At 38.2% G+C, this 26,624-nt stretch overlaps 1 protein-coding gene across 3 annotated transcripts in view; it reads right to left on the bottom strand.

Moving 5' to 3' along the window:
- BGLU42 (beta glucosidase 42) overlaps positions 1-26,624 on the bottom strand; it is a 77,065-nt gene that overhangs the window by 14,049 nt on the left and 36,392 nt on the right. For 2 of the 3 annotated variants that reach the window (XM_019195911.2, XM_010244188.3), the window contains 5 exons: positions 26,454-26,529; positions 14,381-14,455; positions 14,219-14,306; positions 8,080-8,305; positions 6,429-6,544 (listed from right to left, as the gene is read on the bottom strand). In XM_019195911.2, the coding sequence (XP_019051456.1) occupies positions 6,429-6,544; positions 8,080-8,305; positions 14,219-14,306; positions 14,381-14,455; positions 26,454-26,529 (581 nt within the window). The remainder of the gene's footprint in view (positions 1-6,428; positions 6,545-8,079; positions 8,306-14,218; positions 14,307-14,380; positions 14,456-26,453; positions 26,530-26,624) is intronic. The other variant, XM_088901667.1, reaches the window with a different exon arrangement.

The raw sequence follows: 26,624 nt of genomic DNA, 5'->3' as shown, positions 1-26,624 counted from the left end.
AACCATCATGATTAAAGATAAGAATATTTCCTTCATCAACAAGTTGACCAACAGAAATCAGATTAGTAGTAAGGTTGAGTACTAAGAGGGTTTTTTAGAGAGGAAAAAACATAATGGGTGACAGTTTAAGGGATAAGTCATTACTACCAATAATGTCTAATTTTTCACCATTGGCAGTAACAATGTGTTTATGGCGAGTCTCAGTAGACGGATTTGGTTGATTGAGGTAGGCTCCTGTCATATGATTGGTGGCACCTGAATCTATAATCCAAGCATGTGAAGGGGAAGAACAATATGCAAAGAACTTACTAGACAAGCCAATAGCAAAGAAAGCAGAGGATACCAATTGCCGAACCTTTTCTTCATCCATAGATCTAGTGGAATCACTTTTCACTGAAGAATCACCCTTGGTAGACACGGTGTCAGTTGCCTGTCCATTTGTTACCTGATAGGCCCGAGGTTGAATCTTTTTCTAAAAACCCTTAGCTGGTTGGATTGGACAATCTGGAATGATGTGACCATGTTGCTTGCAATAGGTGCACACATTCTTCTTCTTACAATGAGAGGCAATATGTCCAAAACCCTTACACTCATAACATTGGGTTTTGGAGAAGTCCTTGGAGGTTGACTTCTTACCTCCATGAGCAACAAAAGTTGTTTCAGCCCCAATTTCAGTCATCTTTCCATCAAATCCGACTGCAGTGAGAAGCCTAATTAGTCTCTTCCCTCAGTAGCTCCCCTAAAACAGAATCCAGATCTGGGAGTGTTCTCCTACTCAGAATATTGGACCTGATTATCTCACATTCAGGTCTAAGCCTCATCAAAAACTGAGTTACCTTCCGCTTCTCAAAATGTTTCTAGAGATATTTCACACATTTTGCTGAGTCCGAAGGATCAATATGAACGATTTCGTATTCAACCCACAAATCAAAAAAACCTACATAATATTCTTGTATCTTTCTATCTCCTTGACTGTAGGCAAATATCTCTGATTCTATTTGATACTGTTTAGATATGTTGGACTATTGATAAACTTTCTCCAGATATGAATACATTTCATAGGTTGTTTTTATTCTTCTCATAAGTGCAGAAATATGATAATCAATAGAACTAAGAATCCAAGAAACAAGCTTGTCGTTATCTAGTTTCCATGTTGTAAGGCCTTGACCTTGGTCTTAGTTGGTTTAGTGATAGTCCCATTCAGGTGTCTTTCCAAACCTTTACCTTCAACATAAAAATCAAAGTGGAATTTCTGCATCCCATAATTTTGTCCATTCATCTTCACAGGAATAATATCCCCTCTGTCCATTACTGCATAAAACAACAAAAAGAGGGTTTGACAATAGTCCAAAAAACTAGTCTGAACAGCAATCTACTTTGCCCAAGAACACAAAGTTAGCAAGCAAGATGAGTAGTAATCAAATCCAAGAGAGTCAAAAAAACTGAGAAAAGAAACCTCTTACTGTCACCAAAGATTGTCCAAGATAAAACAATAGGAGAAAAACTGGATACACAGTCCAGAAAAGGAAAGTCTGGACGCAGCCGCCCAGAAGATATGTATAGATCTCTCTCAAAACTTCACGGATCTCAATGAAAAATTCAGAATATGATGAGGGCTAGGCAACACTTTCTTTCAAATCTTACAGCAGACTGATGTCAAACGAGAGAGATCTAATGAAATCTCTCTTACTAGATGCATAGAATATAGAGAGTGGTTCCTGAAAAGATCAAAACAGTCCATAACCAATCGGCAATGATGATAGTTCTCAAACCAATCAAGGAAAAAAGAGAACTGGATCAGAGAGCAGCCTGCTCTGATATCATGTGAACTAAACAGAGAACAAGAGAGAGAAGATTTAGGGGTGTCAAGAATAGTCAACCCCCACCCCAAAGAGCCCCTTTTATATTAAAAGATATGTACAGTTACAAGAATGCCCTTATAGGGCTGAAAGATAAAAAGAACAAATAAAATAATAAGAATATTGTACAACAAGCGTTATACTAATTGCCAAGGGGGAAGATCCCTGTTAGTTGCAAGTGGATTTTCACAATGAAGTATAAGTCAGGTGAGAGAATTATAAGGTATTAGGACAGGTTAGTTGCCAAGGGATACACTCAGACTTATGAGATGGATTATGATGAGACATTCTTACAAGTTGCTAAGAAGTCATCTGTTTGGATTCTATTGTGTCTAGGAGCCCAGTTTATTGGTCATTGTTGAAGTTTGATGTTAAGAATGCTTTTTTTGATGGATATCTCAATAAGGAGATCTATATGATCTTATCTCTAGGGTTTTATGCCAAGGAGAGAGATAGTACAATTTGTAGATTCAAGAAGGAATTGTCTGGCTTGAAGCAATCTCCTTGTACCTAGTTTAATAGGTTTAGGAGAGCTTTATAGAAGATTAATTTTAAGCAGTCTCAGTTTGACCATACCTAGTTCTTTAAAAACAATGGTGATCTAATTACTAATTGTTTATGTGAATGACATTGTAGTAATAGCAAGAGACTTTGGTGGAGTTGATCATCTTGAGCAATTCCTTGCCATAGAATTCGAAATTAAAGATTCCAATGAGCTTAGATGCTTTCTTGGCATCCAGGTCGCTAGCTTTAAGGATAGTACATACATCTCCCAAAGGAAATATGTGCTAGATTTACTTAGAGATGCCAAAAAAAAAAAATAGATGTAAATCCTACAAACACTCCTACTGATCCTAGACATAAGATTTTTGAGAGGAAGATTTTATAGGATCATTCCATGTACCAAAGGCTGGTTGGGAGACTTATTTGTTTATGCATAACATGATCAAATATATCTTATGCTATTAATGTGGTGAACTAGTACATGTGTGCACCTTGTACCACGGATATGGTTTTAGTTGAGAGGATTCTTGCATATCTAAAAAGAAATTGAGATTTTATACTCAGTATGATCACTTGAAGATTGAGATTTACATTGTTTTTTACTAGGTTGGATCAATTGATGATAAGAGGTCCATTTCAGGATATTGTGCTTTTATTGGGGAAACATAACAATGTTTTAAAAATGCAAGGCGCAAAAAGAGCGCAAGGGCCAATTTGCGCCTGAGGCGCAAGGCGCAAGGCGAGGCACACACCTTTTTAAGAAAGGCGCAAAATTACAAAAAAAAAGGCTAAAAAATATAAAAAAAATGCCAAAAGTTAAAAAAAAATGCAAAAATATTAAACAAAATGTTAATAAAAACATAAACTTAAATTTTAAAATAAATGATTTAAAAAACCTATTATCTAAAATTAAAATACATAAACATAACATGTAAAGTGTATTCAAATGAAAATTTAAAAATAAAAGCAAACATATAAAGCATTTTCAAGCATGTAAAACCCACAATCTCTTTTTTTCCTTAATTGCATTGCTTCAAGTAGTTAATGTGATCTAAAACACATTGCATTCTTGATTCTATGAGTCGCCTTTTGAAAGAGGTGCGCCTAGGACCTGGGCGAGGCGCATACCCCAAAATGCGCCTCGGATATGCGCCTAGGCGTGCCCGAGGCACACCTTTTAAATCACTAGGTGCCTTCAAAGAGCAAGAAGCATAATGTGATGGCTAGATCCAATGTTAAAGCAGAATATTGTGCCATGGCTGGCTTATTAGAGGGATTATACTTAAGATCCTTACTACAGGAGTTGGGCATGGTTTTAGATGCCATTATTGCTATACTACGTAACCAGGTAGCTATTACCATTAGCTGTGATGTAATGCCTATCATTTATTGGGACAGATCAACAATGGGCAGATATATACACTAAAGAAATTTTTAAGACTATGCTTCAATTTACTCTTGGCAAGTTAGGCATAATTGACATGCATGCTCAACTTGAGGGAGAGTGTAGAAAAGAATGATTTATTATTCTGTTTCTTCTCCTATTTCTTCTTTTATTATTTATTTATTAGTTCTATTTTTTCTCATATTCTTTTCTTTATACTCTCAATTGATTTTTTTTATGCTTCCAACTAAGGGAAGACATGTAACTTCATCAATCTTTAAACAAGTATAACACAAATGGGGGTCTCCAATCGAACCCCATGATTTGCCCATCAATTTTTCTTTCCTTTCTTCTTCTCCTCTCTTCCTCTACTAGTTTTCTTCTGTGTAAACCAGATTTTCTGTTTACATAATCTACAGTTCTTAAATTATAATTGTTGCTCAACTGATCGACAACTGATACAAGATGGAATAATGGGGAAAGATCTCACTACTTTCTGAGTGTAAAATTATTTTACTGTAAGCATGGTCCACAATTTCGATATCAATGGACATTTCACTATGTAGAGATGGGAAAACTTTGAAGATATTTTGCTAATTTCTCTAAGTCACTTAGAATATCTAAAAAACAAGAATTTTTTTCTAGAAACATGCAATTAATAAATAAACCTTAGAGGAATCGCTAGAAGAAGTATAATTGCACGTTTAAGGCTCAAAAAAACCATAGCAAAGAACTATATAAATCAAATAGGAGAAATTTAAGATAAAATAGGTATTTTTCTCTTTGCCTCCCTTTTAGTCTTATAGCCATCTTCTCTTCATTAAATATGTCATTTACTTGCCATTTTGACTTTTGCTTTTTTGTTACTATATTGATTAGATTGAAAATATCCTTTAGTAGTTGTATGCATTTTTCTTTTTGTTTTGAATTATTGTGACATATTAAGTGGTGTATCATAATGGTAAGTCAAATTTCCAATCACTAATTCCTCATTGGTTCTTTTAGGAAGATTTTTTTAAATTAAAATAATTTTAATGAAATATTGAAAATTCTTTAATAATAGTCTAAAATTATAAACCTTAAATATAATTTATCAATGAAATCTGAATATCACTAGTATTGGCAAAATGTCAAAGATATTAGGATAAAAAAGACTCCCAGAAAATTTTGTATTGCCACCTAGCAAAATGGGGATATATAAGGGAAATTTCACCAAATATTTCTGATGTTACTAACCATGATTGCAAGCAATTTAGCATTAGAACCAAGAAAAACATACTTCATAGATATCAAAAGGGGATAAGTTTCCCTTCAACATCCCTAAGAATTCTATCAAAACCACAATCTCAAGGTCAACAATGGTGGAGGTTAGGAAAGTAGCCAAGTTGATCTTCTATACAAGGGAATATAGATGAGAAACTTGAGCAGATTTACCCCACAACACATCATACAAGAACCCCATGCAGTCCCTATCATTTTCAAGGGACAGTGAGGGTCACTTCATTACTTAATCTAGGATCTTACCTTACTGGTAAGCTTACAAGTGGATGATTCAGCTTGCAGTTGGTAGATCTTTACATAGTGTCGTTGTTCTGGATACGTAGATTTTGCTTGTTCCCATATTTCACAAGCTGTTTCAGCCCACATAAAAGTTTTCCTCGTGGCAGCATGGACACCAAGAGCCACAACATCATCATACTATTTTCTTGATCCCATCTGTCATGTACAGCACTTCCAGTCTTTGGTTCCTTCACCTTACCATTGATATACCCTATTTTTTCCCTAGCAGTGATGTAGAGCTTAATTCCCCTTGGACCATTCAAGGCAATTGAATCCATGAAAGGGAATCACAGCCATAGGGAAATTCATATCCATCCCCCACTCATTCCATTCTGACCTACACTAACACCTGAAGTTGCAGAATTTTCAGAGGACATAATTCTGTTCACTATTCAGCTCCAAGTACACACCCAAGGGTCTCTCCTGACACAACAGTCCCAAAAACACACTAGGACTACAATTCACATATACCCACTGCAGTCTGGACACAAACCAGCTCTGTTTTTTTCCCCCAAAAAACAAATTTTAGGTTACTTTTAGGGCTGAAAATGACTCAGTCACACTTCCAGACCATGTTATCACCTCAACCACCAGGAGGGACCATGAGCAATGCTGCCAGTCAAAAACAGGTCATTTGTGACCTACAGAATTCCCATTCTTAGGTACAGGGATCACATGATCTACAGAAAAAGGTTAGAAACCTAACACACACTTCCTCACAGCATTCAGCAACTTCAGTTTCTATTTTTTGCTGGCACACGACCAGGGGGGAAAAGAAAGAGGTAAAGAGCTCTGCTGTATCAGTCGAAAGTTGGTCCTTTTCATCTCAATCTGAAGAAGACAGCAAGAAGAATTGGCCAATCTGTTCTTAATCCCAGTCGTTTTGCTCTGATACCATATTAGAAGTAAAACTGTAGAAAAAATAAGAAAAAGAGAGAAACGAGAGAAGAGAGAAGAGAGAAGGGAAAAGAGAAAAAGAAAAGTTGTGATCCAATAACAGTTCTGGCAGCGCCAGAATTTATTTAATATATATAGGGCAACATTTAAAACAACCAAAAGGACATATTTGCCACTTGCAGCACCTACAACACATAAAACTATTTATTCTAACAAAGAAATACCAGCCAAGCTGAAAATCAAGGCGCCTTGCTGCAGCAACTTTATCTTCCGTTTTGTCTGAAAATGCCTCTGCCCATTCACAATCAACTGTAATGCCTATTTCACCACCTTGATTGGCCTAATACAGAAAATTAACAAATAATTATTTTATTCCACAGTGTTAATATTTGGTTAACATAAAATAGTAATAACGGAAATGACAAAAGTAATCTGGTCAGACATTTTCATAAAAAAAAAAAAAAACTTGATTTGCTATTAGTTAGCCAGTTTAATAAAATTAAAGCTGCATGTTGTACTTGTGAAACAATGGTAGTTTTGTCAAAATAATGATAAATTTTCAAGGTAGCATATTGTACCAGACAAGAAACAATGACCACAGAGAAATAAAATACTGAGGCATTAGATGATAGAAATTCATTAATAGGAAAGATTAACCAATCATCTATTGGATATATTCCTTTTTTCCTAATATGGTAGTAGATGTAATAAGAAAATGCAATTCCCTTATTTTCTACATTTTTAGTTATCAATTCCCTCAACAAAAGTCAACTTTTACTAATAATGAAGGGATAAAGAACAGGAGAAAAGGGAGATAAATATAAACAATTTTACCAAATATAGTGGGGCCCACAACCCCAAAAAAACAAAAGAACATTAGCCACCAAATATTATCAATAATATATGTCCCTAGACCACTCAAATCTATCAATTTTGCTCATTGCGTCAGAAATACCATTAGCCAATTTTGATATCCAATCAGAAATAAGATGTTCTGTCTGGCTGCTAATGAATAAGCCTCTACAATCACATGATTAAAATACCATGGAAGATTCAAATAACCATTTAGCAATGAGTTACCAAATGAAAGCCACCTTACAAAAAAAAAACTCCAGTGCATTACCACATTCGAGTCCCTCAATAAGCATTAGAATATATGCAAATAACCATTTGCATTGTTCCAAAGATCAATGAATACATGGGAAGAAAGAAATCAAAGGATATTCAATGAAAAAACACAAGTCAAAGAAGGAAGTGATTGAAGCCATAAAAATCAGATCTGCACATTGGGTTAAAACGCTAGAACTCTTCAGGAGTGTTTCTACAGTTGACATAGAGAAACACATAGAGAAAATGTAAAAATGGAATGGAAACCACAAGGATTAATAAGTTAAAGCTAAACTTTGATGGGAGCTCTTTGGTAATCCAGGGAGAGCAGGAATTGGGAGACTTTTTTGGAATCAAGGAGTAGTAGTGGCACAGTTCTCAGGGTCTCCTGCAAGGCTTGAAACTTGCCAAGCAGTTAGGAGCAAGAGAACTGAAAACTGAAGGGGATTCACTACTGGTCATAACTTGGGCAAAGCAAATTGAATCAGCACCATGGAAATTCAGATTTATCTTCAGACAAATTGACCTACTTGCAAAGAAATTTAGTTATAGTTTTGGATGGGTGAAAATGGAAGCAAATGGGTTGACTGATGTGCTAGCAAAGCAAGGGGTTGATAGACCCACTTTATTTTTGGCAATGTTGTAATCTGTGGTAACCTGGGTCACATATATGATGGATTGTCTTTGTACTGTAACCAGTAATTAATAATTTAATAAATGGATTTTCTTTGCTAATCAGGAAAAGAACAAAAAAATCATAGTTGATACCTTAAATTTGTTTCTATATACAGAAACAGCTGCTGCGTGGGCCAATAGTTGGTAGTGTGTAGCAAGATATGGTTCTGTCAATGAATTCTCAGTTCTTCCAGGAGCAAAAATTCCAGTACAATAACCATTCACTGAGGTTTGGAGTGGCTCATTAATAGTGATCCAGTGCTTCACTCTATCTCCAAAACTTGCAAAGCAGGTTTCTGCATATATTGCAAAGTATTTTCTGTATGTTTTACAAAAAGCAAATAAATACTTAAGTCATAACCGCATCAAATTGAAGTGGAAAGAGGCATTCCATAATACATATACAGACAGATACTTGTCAGGGAAGGGTGGCTGCAAAGTTTCCATTCTCTAAAGAGATAACATTTTTGCATGTGAAAGCTATTAAAAAAGCATATATTTAGCACCCATTGAAAGTGGATAGAAATGTTGCTTGGAACTAAGAAACTCCAATGCTGGATTTGCAGGTTTTGTCAACTCAAACAGTCATTTTCTGTAAACTTGTAAAACATACTAGGTATCTTTTTTGCTAAACATGGCCATTTGAGAGTATAGGCACACACAATAATGCTGACTGGAATTCAGTTGATGATAGGATATCTACGACTGGTTATTGCCCCTTTGTGGGTGGTAATTTGTTGACCTGATGAAATAAGAAATAGGCAGTTGTAGCTACATATAGTGCCAAGGCAAGAGTACTGTGCTATGGCGTATGGTGTGCCTGAATTCTTGTGGGTATAGAATGTCTAAATCAAGTTGAGGTTTCATGTTACTAGCACCATGTCACCGTACTGTGACAACATGGCTGCAATTAATATAGTTCATAATCCTGTCCAGCATGATAGGACCAAATATATTAGGAGACATACATTTCAGCAGAGAAATTGAATGTAAACTCTTCAGGCTTTGTTATTTTATGTTTATAAGCCCAAGTCATTATGGGCCTTAGCTGTCATTTTAAGACCTTTTAGTTCAGCCCCCCTACTGAGGGCATCATTGTAATTATGTCTTAATTGTGATTAGAGTTAATAAAAGAAGATTAGACGAGGTTGAGAGAAGGTTCAATTTCTCTCTTTGGAAACCCTTTTTTCCTCTTCTCTCTCTCCTCCATTGAACTGAACTCTCCTCCCTGACTTCCCACCTTTTTCCTTCAATTAAACTTTTAACTTATTGCTATTCTGGTTTCCGCTTTGGTATCAGAGTAGGTCCCTTCATTTTTTTCTCTTTTCTCACACTATACACTATAGGATCAACAGGGTGTGTGGGGATATAAGTTGCTGCCATTCTCTTATGCTGTCACCAAGTTTTTTGAGGCCTCTTGGAGATCTCTGGTTGCAATCTTCATGCCCAGAAGTTATTCCTGGAGATTTCTGCCCAAGACCTATATCAACTGGAGAAATTGGACCTGATTCCAATTAAGGGATAAAGAGACAGATTGGGGCTGGCGCTTGGGGATGTGTAGGTGCCTTTTTACACATTATAGAGGACAGCTGCTGTTGGACAGTGATCTGGGAGGACTGCCAGAAGTGGCTGCAGTTTCTCTTTCTCACGGGTTCCCGGGTAGGTGAAACTTGAGACTGAGGTGTTGGATTGATTATAGTTCAGTGTTTCTAGGTTGATTATACTAGTTTTTTGTTTTCAATGAACAATGGAGCAATATGGAGGTGAATCCAAGCAGAACACAGGGTTCGGGGTTGGTCCAACAGGGTCAATAGACAGTTTCTACAATGTTGCAACTACAATAAGGTTGAATGGAAACAATTACTTACAATTGGGTCAATCTATAAAGATTTATGTTTATAGTATGGAGAAAATTGGTTATCCTATAGGCAGCAGTAAGAAACCAGATGAGAAAGATCCTACACATGAAAAATGGATGCAGGAGAATTATATGGTGATTGGATGAGTTGTGAAAATGAAAGGTGAAGAAGAAGAAGAAGAGAATGAGGGTTTGTTCAAATGTGGTGTGTTGACTACTGTTCACATCCACAAACATAATATTTCTACTATGAGAACAAATTACAATAATGCCCTTCTTTGGGCACCCAAATACAAAAGAGGATAAAGACAATAAAGCCCTTACAATATAATGTATTCTCATGCCCAACTTGCCTAAATTACTGCCAAACTTTGGATTGTGGACTCCCTTGGCGAAAAAAAATTAGCAAGTTGGTCTCCTACCTTCACAAATAGTAGGCAAATCTCTCCACTGGCTATTTTCTACCTGGTGAAATCTCAGTCTACTTCAATATGCTTTGAACAATCATGTTGCACAAGATTATGTGCAATGTTTATAGCTTCTTGCTTGTCACAGTAAAGTCCTATTGGAGTATCTGTCTAAATTCCCATTTTTGTCAATAAAGTCTTTAACCAAAGAAACTTGGACAGTCCATGTGTCTTTACCCTATGCTCTGCCTTTGCACTAGAACCAGCATCAATCCGTTGTTTCTTGCTTCTCCATGAAACCACATTGCCTCCTACTAAAGTATAGTAGCCAAATGTAGAACTCCCGTCATCAATAGATCGTACCCAATCTACATCTGTATAACCCTCAACCTTCAGATGCCCATTGTTGGAGTATAGCATCCATTTACTAGGACATTCCTTCAAATATGCAAGAATTCTATTGACAACTTGCATGTAAGAGGTCATCGGATCATGCATATGTTGGGAAGGGTTAGAAATCAAGTTTCACATGGTCGAACCAAGTTTAGTGACTGGCTGAATTTTTAAAATTTTTCTAACCCAACCAGGGAACCGATTTCCCGGTGATTTTGAAATCTGAAATTTCAGGATCGATCTTGCACTGAATCAGACCAGATTTGAAACCAAATTAAAACTGATTATACCTGATACGGACACCACAATATACAGCTCCCAGAGTGATAGTTCATGCCCAATATCAGTCCCAAAATCGGCCTCCAACTGAAGGTGGTGCATTGTGTACATGAAGCCGATTCAACAACATCGTTTCAGCCATAGTTTTCAAGGCGCCAAGGTGAGGCTAGGCAATAGGGGAGCGCCTAGTCGCCTATGTGATGGATTTTTTTACGTAAAAACATGTATCCTAGGGTAGTTCCCTAGGTTCCATAATCATATTTCCTTAATAAATATCCATAATTTTCATAAGTATAAACTTCATGTTAAAGTATAGAAAATCAACATATTCATGAGAAGAAAAAGAAGAAAGAAAAAAAAATTGAAAAATATAGGGACTGAACCTCTATTTCTGTTATAGAAAAAAGAAGAAAAGAAAAGGTGGAAGAAAAAGAAGAAATTAGTGTATAAAAACACAAAATTAGTAAAGAAAAAGAAGAAAATGTGTTGATTGGACAATATTTTATGTTCTTTCTTACTTATTGGTTCAAGTTTTGAAGTCTTTGAGGGTTCAATACAGCATTTAGCAATGTTTGTGTTGATTAAACCCTAACAAATAAGAAAATAACAAAAAGAAATTAGTATATAAACACACAAAATGAATATTTTAGTTTAAAAATGTCTATTTTATAATTATAACCTCAAAAAATTAAGAATATAAAAGTTTGTTATAACACGCTATAGAAAACTGCTTGGTGATTAGGCGAGGCGAGACTCCAATGGCGCCTTGTCGCCTAGGCGTCACCTTGACAACTATGGTTTAAGCAAAACCAGTCTCCAACTTGCTTGGATCAACATGGGAATGTGAACCCAATATCCTCTAATGTTTTTCTTGCAAAAACACAGTAGAAGACTGATGGAAATCAGCCCCTATCACAACTAGGTCGAATTAGGGTTTCTAGGAGGCAAGGGAGAAGAGGAGAGCAAGAGAGTAGAGAAAATTGGTAAATTCACCCCTTCCCTCTTAGTCCCTTATATAAAGCACTCTCCTAAGGATTAGGACTAAATCTTTAATTGATAAGAACTCTCTTCTTAAGATAATGGGTGCTCCATAACCAAATCCATGCCCATTTTCAACCCAAATCACTTAATTAATCATATTAGTAATGGGGCCTTAGGCCCATTTTCTCTAATGGTTCACATCCCAAGGTGTTGCATGGACACTTTGGGCTTGGATATTGTATGGCGTCGAACCCACAAAAGTCTCACACAAGTCCATAAGGGTTTGGCCCCACCTTTGGTAGAGGTTAAGCCAAATTCACTGCTCAAGGGCAATAAACCCCTGACCCAATCAGCTTGGGCTTACTTTGGCCCAACATTTGCACATAAATGATCCTTGGATTCAGCCATCTTATGGAGACCCAAGGATTATGGACTTATGTAAGATAAACCCCATCAGGTAATCAGCCCTGTAATGATCTCTTACACCTAACCTATCAGTCCATAATCATCAAAACATTGCCCACAGGGATGCAGTTTCACACTCTGTGCTTAGATGGATCCTGGGACTAAAACCTTTTGCAAACCTTTCATAAAATAGTAATATAAAATATAAATATATTTTGTAAATCAGATTTCAAATACAGTTGAAATCCATTGTTGGTAGTTTAGATTTCCATCAGAGAGAGTGTAAATCATGATATTCACTTTGTCTGACAAAGGGGCTGATCCTATCACTATGATCACCCACTCAGGTAATTTCCTGAACTGCCCCAACATGCCCAGCTATTTGACCCTTTTGATGGATCTCACTAGTTGGCACATCAATGACAGTTCAATCCAAAACCTAGTGTAATATCATAATCAAGTCTAGGGTTAAGTACAACTTTCCAGTTTTGCCCATCCATCTCCAAGGTTTAGGACATAAATGGAAATTGGTCCGGGTTCAATGTTTCTTCTAAACACCCATTGGTTGTGCTTGAGGTCTAACCCTAGCACCTGAGACAAGCTACTCCACCAATTTGGCAGCACACCAGTTTCAGCCTTGCCAGGATAAACTCCCCAAGCCTATCCAATGGCTAAGAACATTCTACACTAACACCACCTCCAGGGTGCACGGGGATTCTAAACTAACACCACCTAAAAGAGCAGTATTAACTTGTCTGAAGCTTCTCACACCTAAGTCACCTTCAGAAACAGGTTTGCAAATACTTTCCCCACTTAACTTGATGAATTCTCCGCTCACCATCCTTCCCACACCAGAAGAAATTCCTTTCTAATTTCTCCAACCTTTCAGCCACCTATGTTGGGATTGGAAACAAAGATAAAAAGTGAATAGGGAGATTAGCAAGAACACCTTTCAACAGAGTAATCTTCGCTCCCTTGGACAAATACCTGGATTTCCAACCCCCAGCCTCTTCTCTAGTCTTTCAACCACTGGGTCCCAAATGGACTTGGCTGAGCATATTGCCCCTGCCAAAAGGTCCAGGAAGCTGAAAGGGAGCTTCCCCACTTTGCAGCCAAGCTCTAAAGCAAGTTCCTGGATGTTGATGACCTCCCCAACCCAACCTTGAAACCAACTCAAACCACACTAGAATAATCCGAAGATTAACTAACTACTCCTTTTCTACCTGAATAAAAAATAGGGTGTCATCTGCATACTACAACAAGGAGATCTTTGTTCCCCCCTCAGTCACTCAAAAACCTTCCAAACAACCTTTAGCTGCAACTCTTCTGGTCAATCTAGCTAGAGCCTCCATCACACAAATAAACAACAGGGAAGAGAGAGGTTCTCCCTGTTGGAGACCCCTCGAATTAAAAAAAAAAAGATGACCCATTCACAAGGATAGAAAATTTAGCAATAGATATACACACTCCAATCCAATTCCTCCATTTCTGGCCAAAGTTCATTTTCTGCTACACTGAGTCAAGGAACCTCCAGTTTACATGATCATATGCCTTTTCTAAATCGAGAGTTGCTGATATGTTATTTATGTTGTTTTAGTCTTATTAAGAACAGGGGTATACATGTCTTATTTATGTTCTTTCACTCTCTCTTGCTCTTTTCTTTCTTTCTTTATTATTTGCATACCATACACAAAAATTGTACAACTCAAAAAAAAAAAGAACAATATAATAAAAGAATTAAATTATAATCCCAAGTTAGGTCCATATCCTTGGAAATTTTAAGTTTATATTTAAGCTAATATGTTGATTTGACATCCATGTAAACAATTAAAACATTTGCTTTAAAACAATTTCTGGTGAAAAAAAAAATAAAACAAATTTGACTTCTTAACAAAAGTTGTGAACCTACACAATTTTCTCAGATAACCATCCGCTAATTGACTCATGAAGATTTGAAGGAAGATCCCAATGATATAATGTTATATAAGGCTCAATACCTACAAGAAAAAAGATTTTACATGCAAGTATTATTGAAATTAAAAAACACAAAACAGGAAAAAAAGAAATGCACCTTTTTCAAGAAGAGCATTAATAACATTGTTGTAGTAAGCAATGCCCTCTTCATTGGCCTTGGTTCCTAAACCATCTGCAAGTGTGAAGTAAAACTGATGTAACATGTAAAACAATGCACTAGGGAACATAGAATGAGAAGAGCTACTAATAAAAGTATTAATTTATAATAGTAGAAAAAGGTGGAAAGAGACAAGTTATTCCAACAAAAGAATGTAATGCAACAAAGAAGAGAAAGAAAATTTTGATTATAATTTCTAACAAAACACCACTTTTCGAAAGCAAGTAGGAACTCAAGCTGAGATGGCCTAGACCTGATAAAAATGATGAAAAAAATCAAATTTATTTACATAAAATAAATAACTAATAATGAGACATGTTCAATGAGTGTTTGCTCCCTACTTGGCTACTTCACATAAACTTTCTCTACCACTTCCTACCTCTATAGAAATATAGAAGTGACCTAACAATGCCAAAGTGTCATCTAGAAAACAATCTCCACTGACAACAGTTAAAACTAAAGCAGTTTTCTATTTTCCTTGGATTTTTGAGCAAATCTCTAGGACACCTTCCTACACATTAAAAAATGTTGAAACTTTATCCAAAAAAATATTATAAAAATCAAACAATTTAAGAATGACATGTGATTACTATCTTTGGAAAACAAATTTATTATTTCTAATAACTTATGAACTTGCCAATTATAATAATTCCCATAATTATTATTTATAGTATAATCTCAACTTACTACTTATGGTAAAAACAGGATGTGATAATACAAACTCAAGAGAAGGTAGATAAAGATATCCGACTAACAAAACTCACAAGGGGTAGATCAAACACAACAAAAACAATAATTCAGGACAGAATGAAAAGTAACCAGCTACAATAATAACAAAGGTACAAAAATCAAAAGAATCTGACAGTTCAAATCTACTCATAATCTTGTTAAATGAAACCAGTTAACTTTTCTCAAAAAAAAAAAAAAGAAAAAAAAAACTACTCATAATCAACATTTTCATCATCATTAGAGTCTTCTCCTTGCACTAATACCATCTTTCCATAACTAAACTGTCAACACTCTTGGCCAAAAAGAAGAGAACAAGAATAATCTTAGAGGTGTCCAGAATGGTCGAACCCCACCTCAAAGACTCTTATATATTAAAAGATATGTACAATTACAAGAATGCCCATAACTAATAAGATACATCAAAGGAAAAAGGAAAAAAAGAGGAGTGGAGAAGAGAGAAAAATGAACAAGAAGTGATTGTTGGGTCGAATACTTCTTGTTTGACCCAACATCAAGTCACAGAATCTCTCCCTCTCTCTCTCTCTCTCTCATAGTTGTCAAGGCGATGCCTAGGCGACAAGGCGCCCTTGGAGTCCCGCCTCGCCTAATCACCAAGCAGTTTTCTATAGTGTGTTATAACAAACTTTTATGTTCTTAATATTTTGAGGTTATAATTATAAAACAGACAAATTTAAACTAAAATATTTATTTTGTGTGTTTATATACTAATTTCATTTTGTTAGGGTTTAATCAACACAAACATTGCTAAATGCTGTATTGAACCCTCAAAGACTTCAAAACCTGATCCAATAAGTAAGAAAGAGCATAAAATGTTGTCCAATCAACACATTTTCTTCTTTTTCTTTACTAATTTTGTGTTTTTATATACTATTTTCTTCTTCTTCTTCTTCTTCTTCCACCTTTTCTTTTCTTCTTTTCCTATAACAGAAATAGGGGTTCAGCCCCTATATTTTTCAAATTTTCTTTTCTTTCTTCTTTTTCTTCTCATGAATATGTTGGAATATGTTGATTTTCTATACTCTTGACAGTGTAGCCGGCTAGAGATAAGTGGAAGAGGAGAGAAGAGAAGAGAAGAGAAGAAGAGAAGAAGAGAAGAGAGAAGGTTTGCAATGTAACAGTACTGGCGGCGCCAGTGTTTATTTTACTATATATAGGGCGACAGAAATAACAAGGGAAAAGACCCTTGTGCCCCTGAGTACAATAACAGACATAACAGAAATAAAAAACGAAATAAAAAACACTTTAATTAGCCAAACAGGCCCTAACATCTGCAACTAAGTTATTTTAACATTATTCCAACACTCCCCCTCAAGTTGGAGCATAGATGTCAATCATGCCCAACTTGTCACACAAATCTTTGTGTCGCACATGATGAAGACCTTTGGTGAAGATATCTGCAAGTTGCTCTTTCGAGCTGACATATGGTGTGCACACTTCTCCACTTTCAAGTTTCTCTCTGATAAAATGCTTGTCCACTTCAATGTGTTTCGTCCTATCATGCAGAACTGGATTAGCAGCAATATTGATGGCAGCTTTATTGTCACAGTAGAGTGACGTAGGATTGCTTACTGCGAAACCCAGTTCACCTAATAGATTTCTTATCCACATGATTTCCGCAACCCCATGAGCCATCGCTCTATACTCTGCTTCAGCACTGGATATAGCCACCACACTTTGTTTTTTGCTTCTCCATGTGACAAGGTTTCCTCCTACAAATGCACAATAACCACTGGTAGACTTTCGGTCATTGACTGCTCCTGCCCAATCTGCATCAGTATATATTTCCACTTTTAAGTGATTGTGTTTCTGGAACAACAAACCAGCTCCAGGAAACTTCTTGAGATATCTCAAGATCCTCTCTGTAGCCTCAAAGTGAGTTGTCCTCGGGCTGTGCATGAATTGACTGAGGACACCCACTGCATAGGCAATATCAGGCCTGGTCATAGACAAATACAAAAGTCTCCCCACGAGTCTCTGGAACATCTTTACATCTTTCAAAAACTCTCCCTGACTGTCTCCCAGATGGTGATTAGGTTCAATAGGTGAATCAGATGGTTTTACCCCCAACTTGCCTGTATCTTCTAGTAGATCTAGTACATACTTCCGTTGGGAAATAAAGATGCCCTTGTGAGAGCGGGCAACTTCAATTCCAAGAAAGTATCGTAAGGGGCCTAGATCCTTCACCTCAAATTTAGTGGCTAAGAATTTTTTTAGTCTCTGGATTTCAGCCTCCCAACCTCCTGTGATCACTATGTCATCCACATATACAATAAGAGCTGCAATTTTACCTTCACCTTTTTTTACAAACAGGGTATGATCTAACTGGCATTGTTTGAATCCCATCTGTTGGACTGCTAAATGGAACTTACTAAACCAAGCCCGAGGTGATTGTTTCAACCCATATAGGGACTTTTTTAACCAAGCCCGAGCTGAGTTATACCTTTTTTGATTCTGCTGGCCTGGTTTCTTGCCCTGATCCGGTGCTGACTTCTTACCCAAATCCTGTGCCCATTTAGGTTTTCCATGGAGATCCCAGCATGTATCTTTAGTGTGTCGTGTCTTCTGGCAGTGAGTGCACCAAAGCTTGCTTTTATCTTCTGATTTTTTCTGAGTGTCACCCCTTTTAAAGCCACCTCCGACATTTGTATCTGAATTTCCCCGGACCGCTAGGGCAACTGACTCCCTTTCTACACCATTCATCACACTTCTGCTTTCTTCTGACTGTACCAAGGCATACACCTCCTGGACTGATGGCAAGTCTTTACTACCCAAGATCTTTACCCTGATGGACTCATATGACGGATTCAGCCCTAGGAGGAAGGCAAACACACGTTGCTGTGATACAAGTGACTTATAGGCCTTTGCATCTTCACCACACTTCCAATTCACATTCTGATAGTGATCAAGTTCTTTCCATATTGATGTCAAATCAGAATAGTACATCGAGAGACTCCTCTCCCCCTGCTTGCAAGTAGAAGATTCAGCTTGTAGTTGATATATCTTGGCATAGTGTCTCTGTTCTGAATAAGTGGACTTCGCTTGTTCCCATATCTCACAAGCAGTTTCAGCCCACATAAAAGTCTTCCTTACTTGTGGTAGCATTGAAACCAAGAGCCAAGACATCACCATACTGTTTTCTTGGTTCCACCTATCATGCTCAGCACTTCCATACTTCGTTTCCTTTACTCTCCCATTGATGTATCCTATTCGCCCCCTAGCAGTGATGTAGAGTTTTATCCCCCTAGACCACTCAAGGTAATTCAGACCATCAAAGGGAATGACAGCCATGGGAAAGCTCATATCCATTCCCCCACTCACTCCATTGTGGCTCCCTGAGATCTCTGAAGTAGCAGAATTCTCAATCGACATGGTCAAGCAGTTAATCAGTCCCACACACTGGACTTAGGACCCCTCCTTACTCCACAAAACAATGCTCCACTCAATTCACACCCACACACTCAGGTTTACCAACCAGAGTGAGCACAAACAGTACCAATTCCGGACAAAACTGAGGTAATATTCGGCAGATTTCAGACCTGTATAGTTTTATCAGTCCCCACCTACCAGAATTCCAGAATGTCTAACAGCCACTAATCAGCAGGAGAGATCCTTCTTACTTATAGTCAACTCAAACCATTGAGAAGACAGGTCAGCATTGACCTACAGTTGTCTTAACACATGAACAGGATCACACGATCCAAGAAAACTAGGGTTACACAGGTTCGACAGCATTCAGCCGCCCCAGATTCATAGGGTTTTCACTCGGCACATGACCAAGGAGAGTAAAGAAGAGAAAAAATAGGGAGAACTGTATCAGTCGTAGCTATTCTGTAGTCCAGAATCAGATTTCCTTTCTGCTAGTCTGTTCGATCTGTTCTTGGGTTGATCGATCTTCTCTTGACAATAGGGTTGATCGATCTGCTCTCTTTTAATCAGCATTCCCGCTCTGATACCATCTTGACAGTGTAGCCGGCCAGAGATAAGTGGGAGAGGAGAGAAGAGAAGAGAAGAGAAGAAGAGAAGAGAGAAGGTTTGCAATGTAACAGTACTGGCGGCGCCAGTGTTTATTTTACTATATATAGGGCGACAGAAATAACAAGGGAAAAGACCCTTGTGCCCCTGAGTACAATAACAGACATAACAGAAATAAAAAACGAAATAAAAAACACTTTAATTAGCCAAACAGGCCCTAACATCTGCAACTAAGTTATTTTAACATTATTCCAACATATACTTTAACATGAAGTTTATACTTTTCTTATGAAAAATATGGATATTTGTTAAGGAAATATGATTATGGAACCTAGGGAACTACCCTAGGATACATGTTTTTACTTAAAAAAATCTATCGCCTAGGCAACTAGGCGCCCCCCTGTCACCTAGCCTCTCCTTGGCGCCTTGAAAACTAGGCTCTCTCTCTCTCTCTCTCTCTCTCTCTCATATATATACACCCCATTCTTTACAGAAATTGAATACTCCAACATTTTAGAACTAGTTCCCACTTGGATGAAGTTGTTGACAGTTTTCTTGTTTTCTGATTAGAAATCAACAAGAAAAAGAGAAGAATTGGAGAGAGCAGAGAAGAGGAGAAGAGTAGAAGAGGAAGAGAGATTGAGAGAATGAAAAAAAGGGGTGCAGTTCTTAATGATCCTGCAGCCCCAATAAATTTCCTTTTATATTTTTTTTGACATCTTCTGAAGGGCTACACAACGGGGGTAGCCCAAAACCCCCCCAACCCAGGTGCAGGTGGGATTTGATCCCAAGTCTCCGCTACAACCAGCTGGTTGGCACCTTGCATAAATTGCTATTTACATTGATCAAATAACACCCCTGCCACCTATAAGATTGATAAAGAACAAATAATAATAAGAAACAGTAACAGAAAAATAACAAATAAGACCACACTCTAAATAACTGTAACTGCATAGATCTGTCTCCAGCTTAACTTTGGTAACTGCTTTGGTGAAGAGATCAGCAAGTTGAATATCAGAGACTATATAAGGTAGATTGTAGGCATACTTCTCTGGAAGCAACTCTCTCTCTCTCTCTGATAATGTGTCAGTCCACTTCAAAATGTTTTGTTCTATCATGTTGTATTGGGTTATAAGCAATAATAATGGTGGCTTGATTATCACAAAACATCATCAAGAGTCTTTCATGCTCAATTCCCAATTCTTCAAGTAGAGATCTCCAAGAACCAACACAGATCAGGGAAATTCTAGAAACAGAATTATTGGTCCTCAAGACTGCAAATGAAAAGGTAAGCCTCCAATGCTGGGTATCCGGGTTTTAAAAATGTATTAGCAGATGAAGTGGGAGGAACAAACTTCCCCTGAGTATTGGATGGGCCTAGACTTGCACCATCTGGTTTGTTTCTCATAATACCTACTACCTAGCAAAGTAGTATCCCTCAACCAAAGGGAAAAAATCATATTGGTCAAACAAGACTCGAGAAATCGTCCACCACTCATTAAATGATGTACCATGTGACATTTTCAATCACCAAGTCAGAATCCCTTCTAGGGCCTGCCAGCCAAAAAACCCATCATGATAACCAACTTCTGCTCTCAGGTACCTAATTACCTGTTAATCAGTCAGAAACTATCACTGGATTTTACTAGTTTAATATGGGTGAAGGAGGGTATAGAAAAGTGTAATAGAGGTAGGAGACATAATTTGGAAGGTGTAAAGAGACTGGGCCGAATGGGCCCTAACAGCTTCTCTTGTAATATCTTTTATTTTATGTTGATGGGCCACACTTAATGGGCCTGTTATTTATTCTTGTTTATTTCCTTTATGTAACTACCAAGCTGGCCGCCCACTTAAGGGCATACTTGTCATCATTAATTTTTTAGATCTTAATAAAATAGGGTTAGAGGAGAATGGAGAATTATTCGACTCCTTCTCTTACCTCTTCTCTTCGCCATCTTCTTCTCTTATACAGTTATTCAGACCTGTTTTATTCTGCTAATCACTGAATTTAAACTTGATATTAGAGAACTGATTTGCATCTTGGTATTAGAGCAGGTTTAGTTCCTTTTCCTTCTTTTTCTTCGTTCCTGTACACTCTAAAATCAAGAGAGTGTATGGAGAGATAGGTTCTCTATAGTATAGAGAATCACTTGCCTAGTTGGTAGAAGGGTTTGGAGAGTTTAGTTCTGGCTAGATTTTGCCAAGAAGTGTTGTTGTTCTGCTACTGCCCGAAACCCTAGCCGACTAGAGATTTTCAAGGTTACCAGGAAAGGTGAAGCTCGGGTGTGGCGCTCTGTGCTTGGAAGGTGTCTTGTGACTGCTAAAGGAGGGCGGTTCAAGTTTGGAAGAGTTTGGGTTAGTCTGGTAGGTGCGGCAGCATCTTCTCTCTTCCTCTCATCTGCTGGACGGAGCAAAACCCTAGTTTTTCAAGCACCCAAGTTCTGGTTTGGCTTCAATTAAGTTTACATAGTCAAAATTTTTTGTTCTTTGATTTCCGTTTGATTAATGGAGACATACAGAAGTGAGTTCAAGCAGGTGCCGGTTTCTGGACCTGCCTCAGTAGATTCCGTTTTAACTGGTGTGACCACAATTAAGCTAGATGGGATGAATTATCTTGCTTGGGCACATTCTATAAAAATCTATGTTTGTAGTAGAGGAAAACTCGGGTATCTCACAGGCAATAAGGTGAAACCAGAAGAGACAGACCCTGAATTTGAAAAATGGATGCAAGAGAACTACATTGTTATAGGATGGTTGGTTAACTCTATGCAACCCCATATAAGCCAGCACTATCTCTGGATGTCTTTGGCCAAGGAGATATGGGACAGTGTAACTGAGACCTACCTCTGATATCCCAGCTCCTCCTCCTCCTTCTGCTCCTGCTCTCCAAAGGTAGTACCAAAGGCAGAGATTCAGACATGTGCAGGTTGTTTCCACTCCTTCAGAAGAGCGTCTTGCCACTCCCATCATTCCTGAGGAAACAGGTCAGCCCTCTACTGACCCATCTCTGACTGTCCCAAACCTTGACCTTCCTATTGCTCTTCGCAAGGGCAAGCGGAAGTGTACAGCCCATTGTATCTCCAAACACTTATCTTATAGCCTTCTCTCCCCTTCCTACTACTCCTTTCTTGCCTCTATGTCTTCCCATGTGATACCCAGGTCTGTACCGGAAGCACTATCTCAAGCTGAATGGAGGGATGCTATGATGATTGAACTTGATGCATTGCATAAGAACCATACCTGGGATATTGTGGACTTGTTAGAAGGGAAAGAACCAGTGGGATGTAAATGGGTGTTTACCATTAAGTATCACTTTGATGGCTCTGTTGAGAGATTTAAGGCTCAGTTGGTTGCTAAGGGTTACACCCAAATGTATGGCATTGACTATCTTGAGATATTTGCTCCTGTTGCTAAGATGACTTCAGTCAGGGTTTTACTTTCTCTAGCAGCTACTTTTGACTGGCCCCTACACCAGTTTGATGTTAAAAATTCCTTCCTGAATGGAGACCTGTATGAAGAGGTCTATATGTCTCTACCTCCAGGAGTGTATGGGAAAGAAATGAAAGGCAAAGTGTGTAAACTACACAGATCTATTTATGGTCTCAAACAATCTCCTTGGGCTTGGTTTGAGAGATTTTGGGCTGCTTGTCTCATTTGGCTACATTCAAACACAATCTGATCATACACTATTCTTGAAGAAAAATGACTCTCTAGTGACCTTCTTGATTGTTTATGTTGATGACATTGTGGTCACGGGTAATGACATTGAAGAGGCCAACAAATTAAAAGGATTTCTCAACTCTAAATTTGAAATCAAAGACTTGGGAGATCTTCGGTATTTCTTGGGCATTGAAGTTGCTCAATCTAAGGATGGTATCTTCATATCTCAGCGTAAATATGTCATTGATCTTTGTTATGGTCACACCATCCGGCAGCGGCACCACGGCGCGCAGCACGCACCACCAAGTAGCAGCGTGCACCACACGCACTGCATGCCAGCACGCACCATGCACACGCCCGGCACCGCACGGCAACGGCACCATGGCGCGCAACACGCACCGCCAGGTAGCAGCGCGCACCGCACGCACTGCACGCCAGCACGCACCGCGCACACACCCGGTATCGCACGGTAGCAGCACCATGAGGTGCGCGCACGGCAGCGGCACCCTGAGGCACGCGTACGCTCTGCGCGCACGCATCGCGCGGCAGCCAGCAGCAGCAGTAGAGCGGGGCCCACACGACAGCTCATAAGGGTGGGCCCATCCTTATCTGGACACATCAAGCCAACTCGCCGCCAGCTTACCTTATCCTTATCTTATCCCTTATCCCTTATCTTTATCTAATCTTATCTTTATCTTATCTTAAGTAAGAGTGAGTTACCAATAGGAGTAGGTAATTAGGAGTTTGAGTTCAAATTGGAGTTTGAGTTTAATTAGGAATTTTCTTCTGTAATCTCCTATTTAAGGAGCTACGAATTGAAATAGAGCATTCAGTTTTCCAGTCAAGAAAAGAGTGAGGAGAGTTCGGGTGGTCTCTTGGACAAATCACCCCAAGGGAGAGTTCGGGTGGTCTCTTGGACAAATCACCCATTCAGTTTCCACAATAGGGTCTACACGCAAGGGAAGGCGCAAGGGGAAGCAGGGCTTCGTACCGTGGACCGACCCGTGACGGGATCCTACGCGCGGGACCATAACAATCTTCTTGCTAAAATTGGTAAACTTGGTGCTAAACCCATCTCCACTCCCATTGATCCTAATCATAAGCTTTCTGCCATAGATGGTGAACCTTTGCCTGATAAGGGAGTGTTTCAGAGACTGCTTGGGAAGTTGTTATACCTTTGCATGACTCGGCCAGATATTTCCTATGCAGTAAGTGTTATTAGTCAGTTTATGCATTCTCCTAGAGATACTCATCTAACTGCTGCAGAAAGGGTTCTGTGCTACTTGAAAGGTACTCCAGGGAAAGGTATTATGTTTGCTAAGCATGGTCACATGAAGCTGGAAGCCTTTACTGATGCAAATTGGGCAAGATGTATTGATGATAGAAGGTCCACCTCTGGTTATTGTGCTCTGGTTGTTGGGAATATTGTGTCTTGGAGGAGTAAGAAACAATCAATAGTTGCTAGATCCTCAGCTAAAGCAGAATACAGGGCAATGGCTCATGGTGTGTCAGAATTACTATGGCTACAATCCCTTCTAGAGGAATTGGGGGTGGAGTATGAGAAACCATGCTCTATTGTGACAACCAAGCTGCTATCAACATTGCACATAATCCTATTCAACATGATAGAACTAAGCACATTGAGGTTGATAGGCATTTCATAAGAGAAAGAGTCTCTTCAGGAGAAGTTTGTTTACCATTCATCACATCAGAAGAGCAACTGGTTGATATCTTGACCAAGGGAGTTCCAAGGGGGAAATTGACACTATATAAGCAAGCTGGGCATGATTGACATCTATGCTCAGCTTGAGGGGGAGTGTAAAGAGACTGGGCCGAATGGGCCCTAACAGCTTCTCTTTTAATATCTTTTATTTTATGTTGATGGGCCACACTTAATGAGCCTATTATTTTTAGATCTTAATAAAATAGGGTTAGAGGAGAATGGAGAATTATTCGACTCCTTCTCTCTTACCTCTTCTCTTCGCCATCTTCTTCTCTTATACAGTTATTCAGACATGTTTTATTCTGCTAATCACTGAATTTAAACTTGATATTAGAGGACTGATTTGCATCTGAAGGATAGGCCTCAACAACTAAATTCTAGGTTTAAATTAAATCAGCACCATCTTCAACCTTCTTTACTTGTGGAGATGATAATGTAGCACAGGACACGATTTAGGAAACTCATTAGTGGAGAATAACTCACCAAAATTAAATATTCTGACTGCAATCAACATTTGCTGCTTTTACTCAGCACTAGGGAAATTGGAGGTCAACCAGGAAAATCTGTCTCCAAATTCTAGAGTTGATCTGGTTGACCTCCAACCTGTCTCCAAATTCTAGAGTTTTAATGGGCCACCATAGGAGTTTGTTCTAATGTTGTTAACCAGATAAATCAGAAAAGAAGTGATGTAAATAAAAATTAATTTTACATCCTTATTTCCTTTATAGTTTATACAGTTAACAAGATTATATTGTATCAATAGGGAAAAAGAATAAGAAAGATGAAATAAACCGGCAATAAATATGTCTTTATGTAAAGAGAAAGGAGACAAAGAGAAGAAAGAAGAGAAAGCTCAGACGGGAGAAGAAGAAGAAGAAGAAGGTGGGAATAAGAGGGAGAATGAGAGGAACAGAAAACTTTTAGAGGATAAATCAAAGAGCTTGGAATTAATTGTAGCTTCTGTGCATAAACTGGTTAAAGATTGGGTGTAAGCCACTTAGGGTTGTCAACGGGTTGGGTCTGGGTCAAAACCAGCTGGAACCGGAACTGACCCAACATGAAACATTGAGGACCCGGAACCGGAACCAGACCCAATAGGGTCTGTAATTTTTGGACCCGGAACTGAACCAATCAGTTCTCAGGACAATCGGGTCTGACCTGACAGACCTGATTATAATAAATAAAAATAAATCTCTCTCTCTCTCTCTACATATATATATGTAGAGAGAGAGAGAGACCGGTTCCAAACTGATAGTAATCAGGACCCGAAACCGACCTCTCGTTTCCAGTTCCCAGAACCAGAACCAGCCCAATCGTTCAGGTCCAGCAGGTCGGACCCGACCCATTGACAGCCCTAAAGCCACTCCAGATTTTGGCCATGTCAACAGATCTGATTTGCTAGAAAAATTTTGGAGTAGCCTTGAATTAGAACCGTGCAATGTAGAGGCATTTTCAGTTTGATTAGTTGTATTTGATATGTATGGATGTGTCATCTTGACAACCAATCAATCTGTAATGTTTAATGTTTATTTCTCTATTTTAATGAAAGCTTTTTATTTATTCTTCAAAAAAAGAAGAGAGCTAATTGATCCTCTCTGCAGTCCCCTGAACACCTTTATTAAAGTTGATTGTAATTCAGGTACAATTACAAGGGTGCCCTCGGTGGGGCTGCTAGCTCAATAAAGATAATAAAAGGGGAATAAAAACTGGTCCATAACTAAGGCCCACTAAAAACATAACACATTATTAACAGCACAAATAAAATAAAAATAGTAAGGCCCATTTGGCCCATCATCTCTACAAAGAAAACTAAATGTCTTGTCTCCACATCCTTCAATAATAAATATTGAAGGATATTTTATATACTTAACATGGAAAGATATTGTGCAAGATATAAGATGGACATACCAGGGAAAATGCGAGACCATGATATGGAAAAACGATAGGCATCAAATCCCAACTTAGCCATAAGCTCAATATCTTCCTATTTTTTTTAAGACACAAAAAAGTGGGCAGATCAGAAAGGATTATATAGACAAAAGTTATCAAGCATAAAATCAATGAGAACCAAAGGAACAT

Source organism: Nelumbo nucifera, chromosome 1 (assembly GCF_055504915.1).
Source record: "Nelumbo nucifera cultivar China Antique chromosome 1, China Antique-T2T, whole genome shotgun sequence".
In the NCBI taxonomy this organism is placed as follows: Eukaryota; Viridiplantae; Streptophyta; class Magnoliopsida; order Proteales; family Nelumbonaceae; genus Nelumbo; species Nelumbo nucifera.
This window is presented reverse-complemented; position numbering and strand designations above follow the sequence as displayed.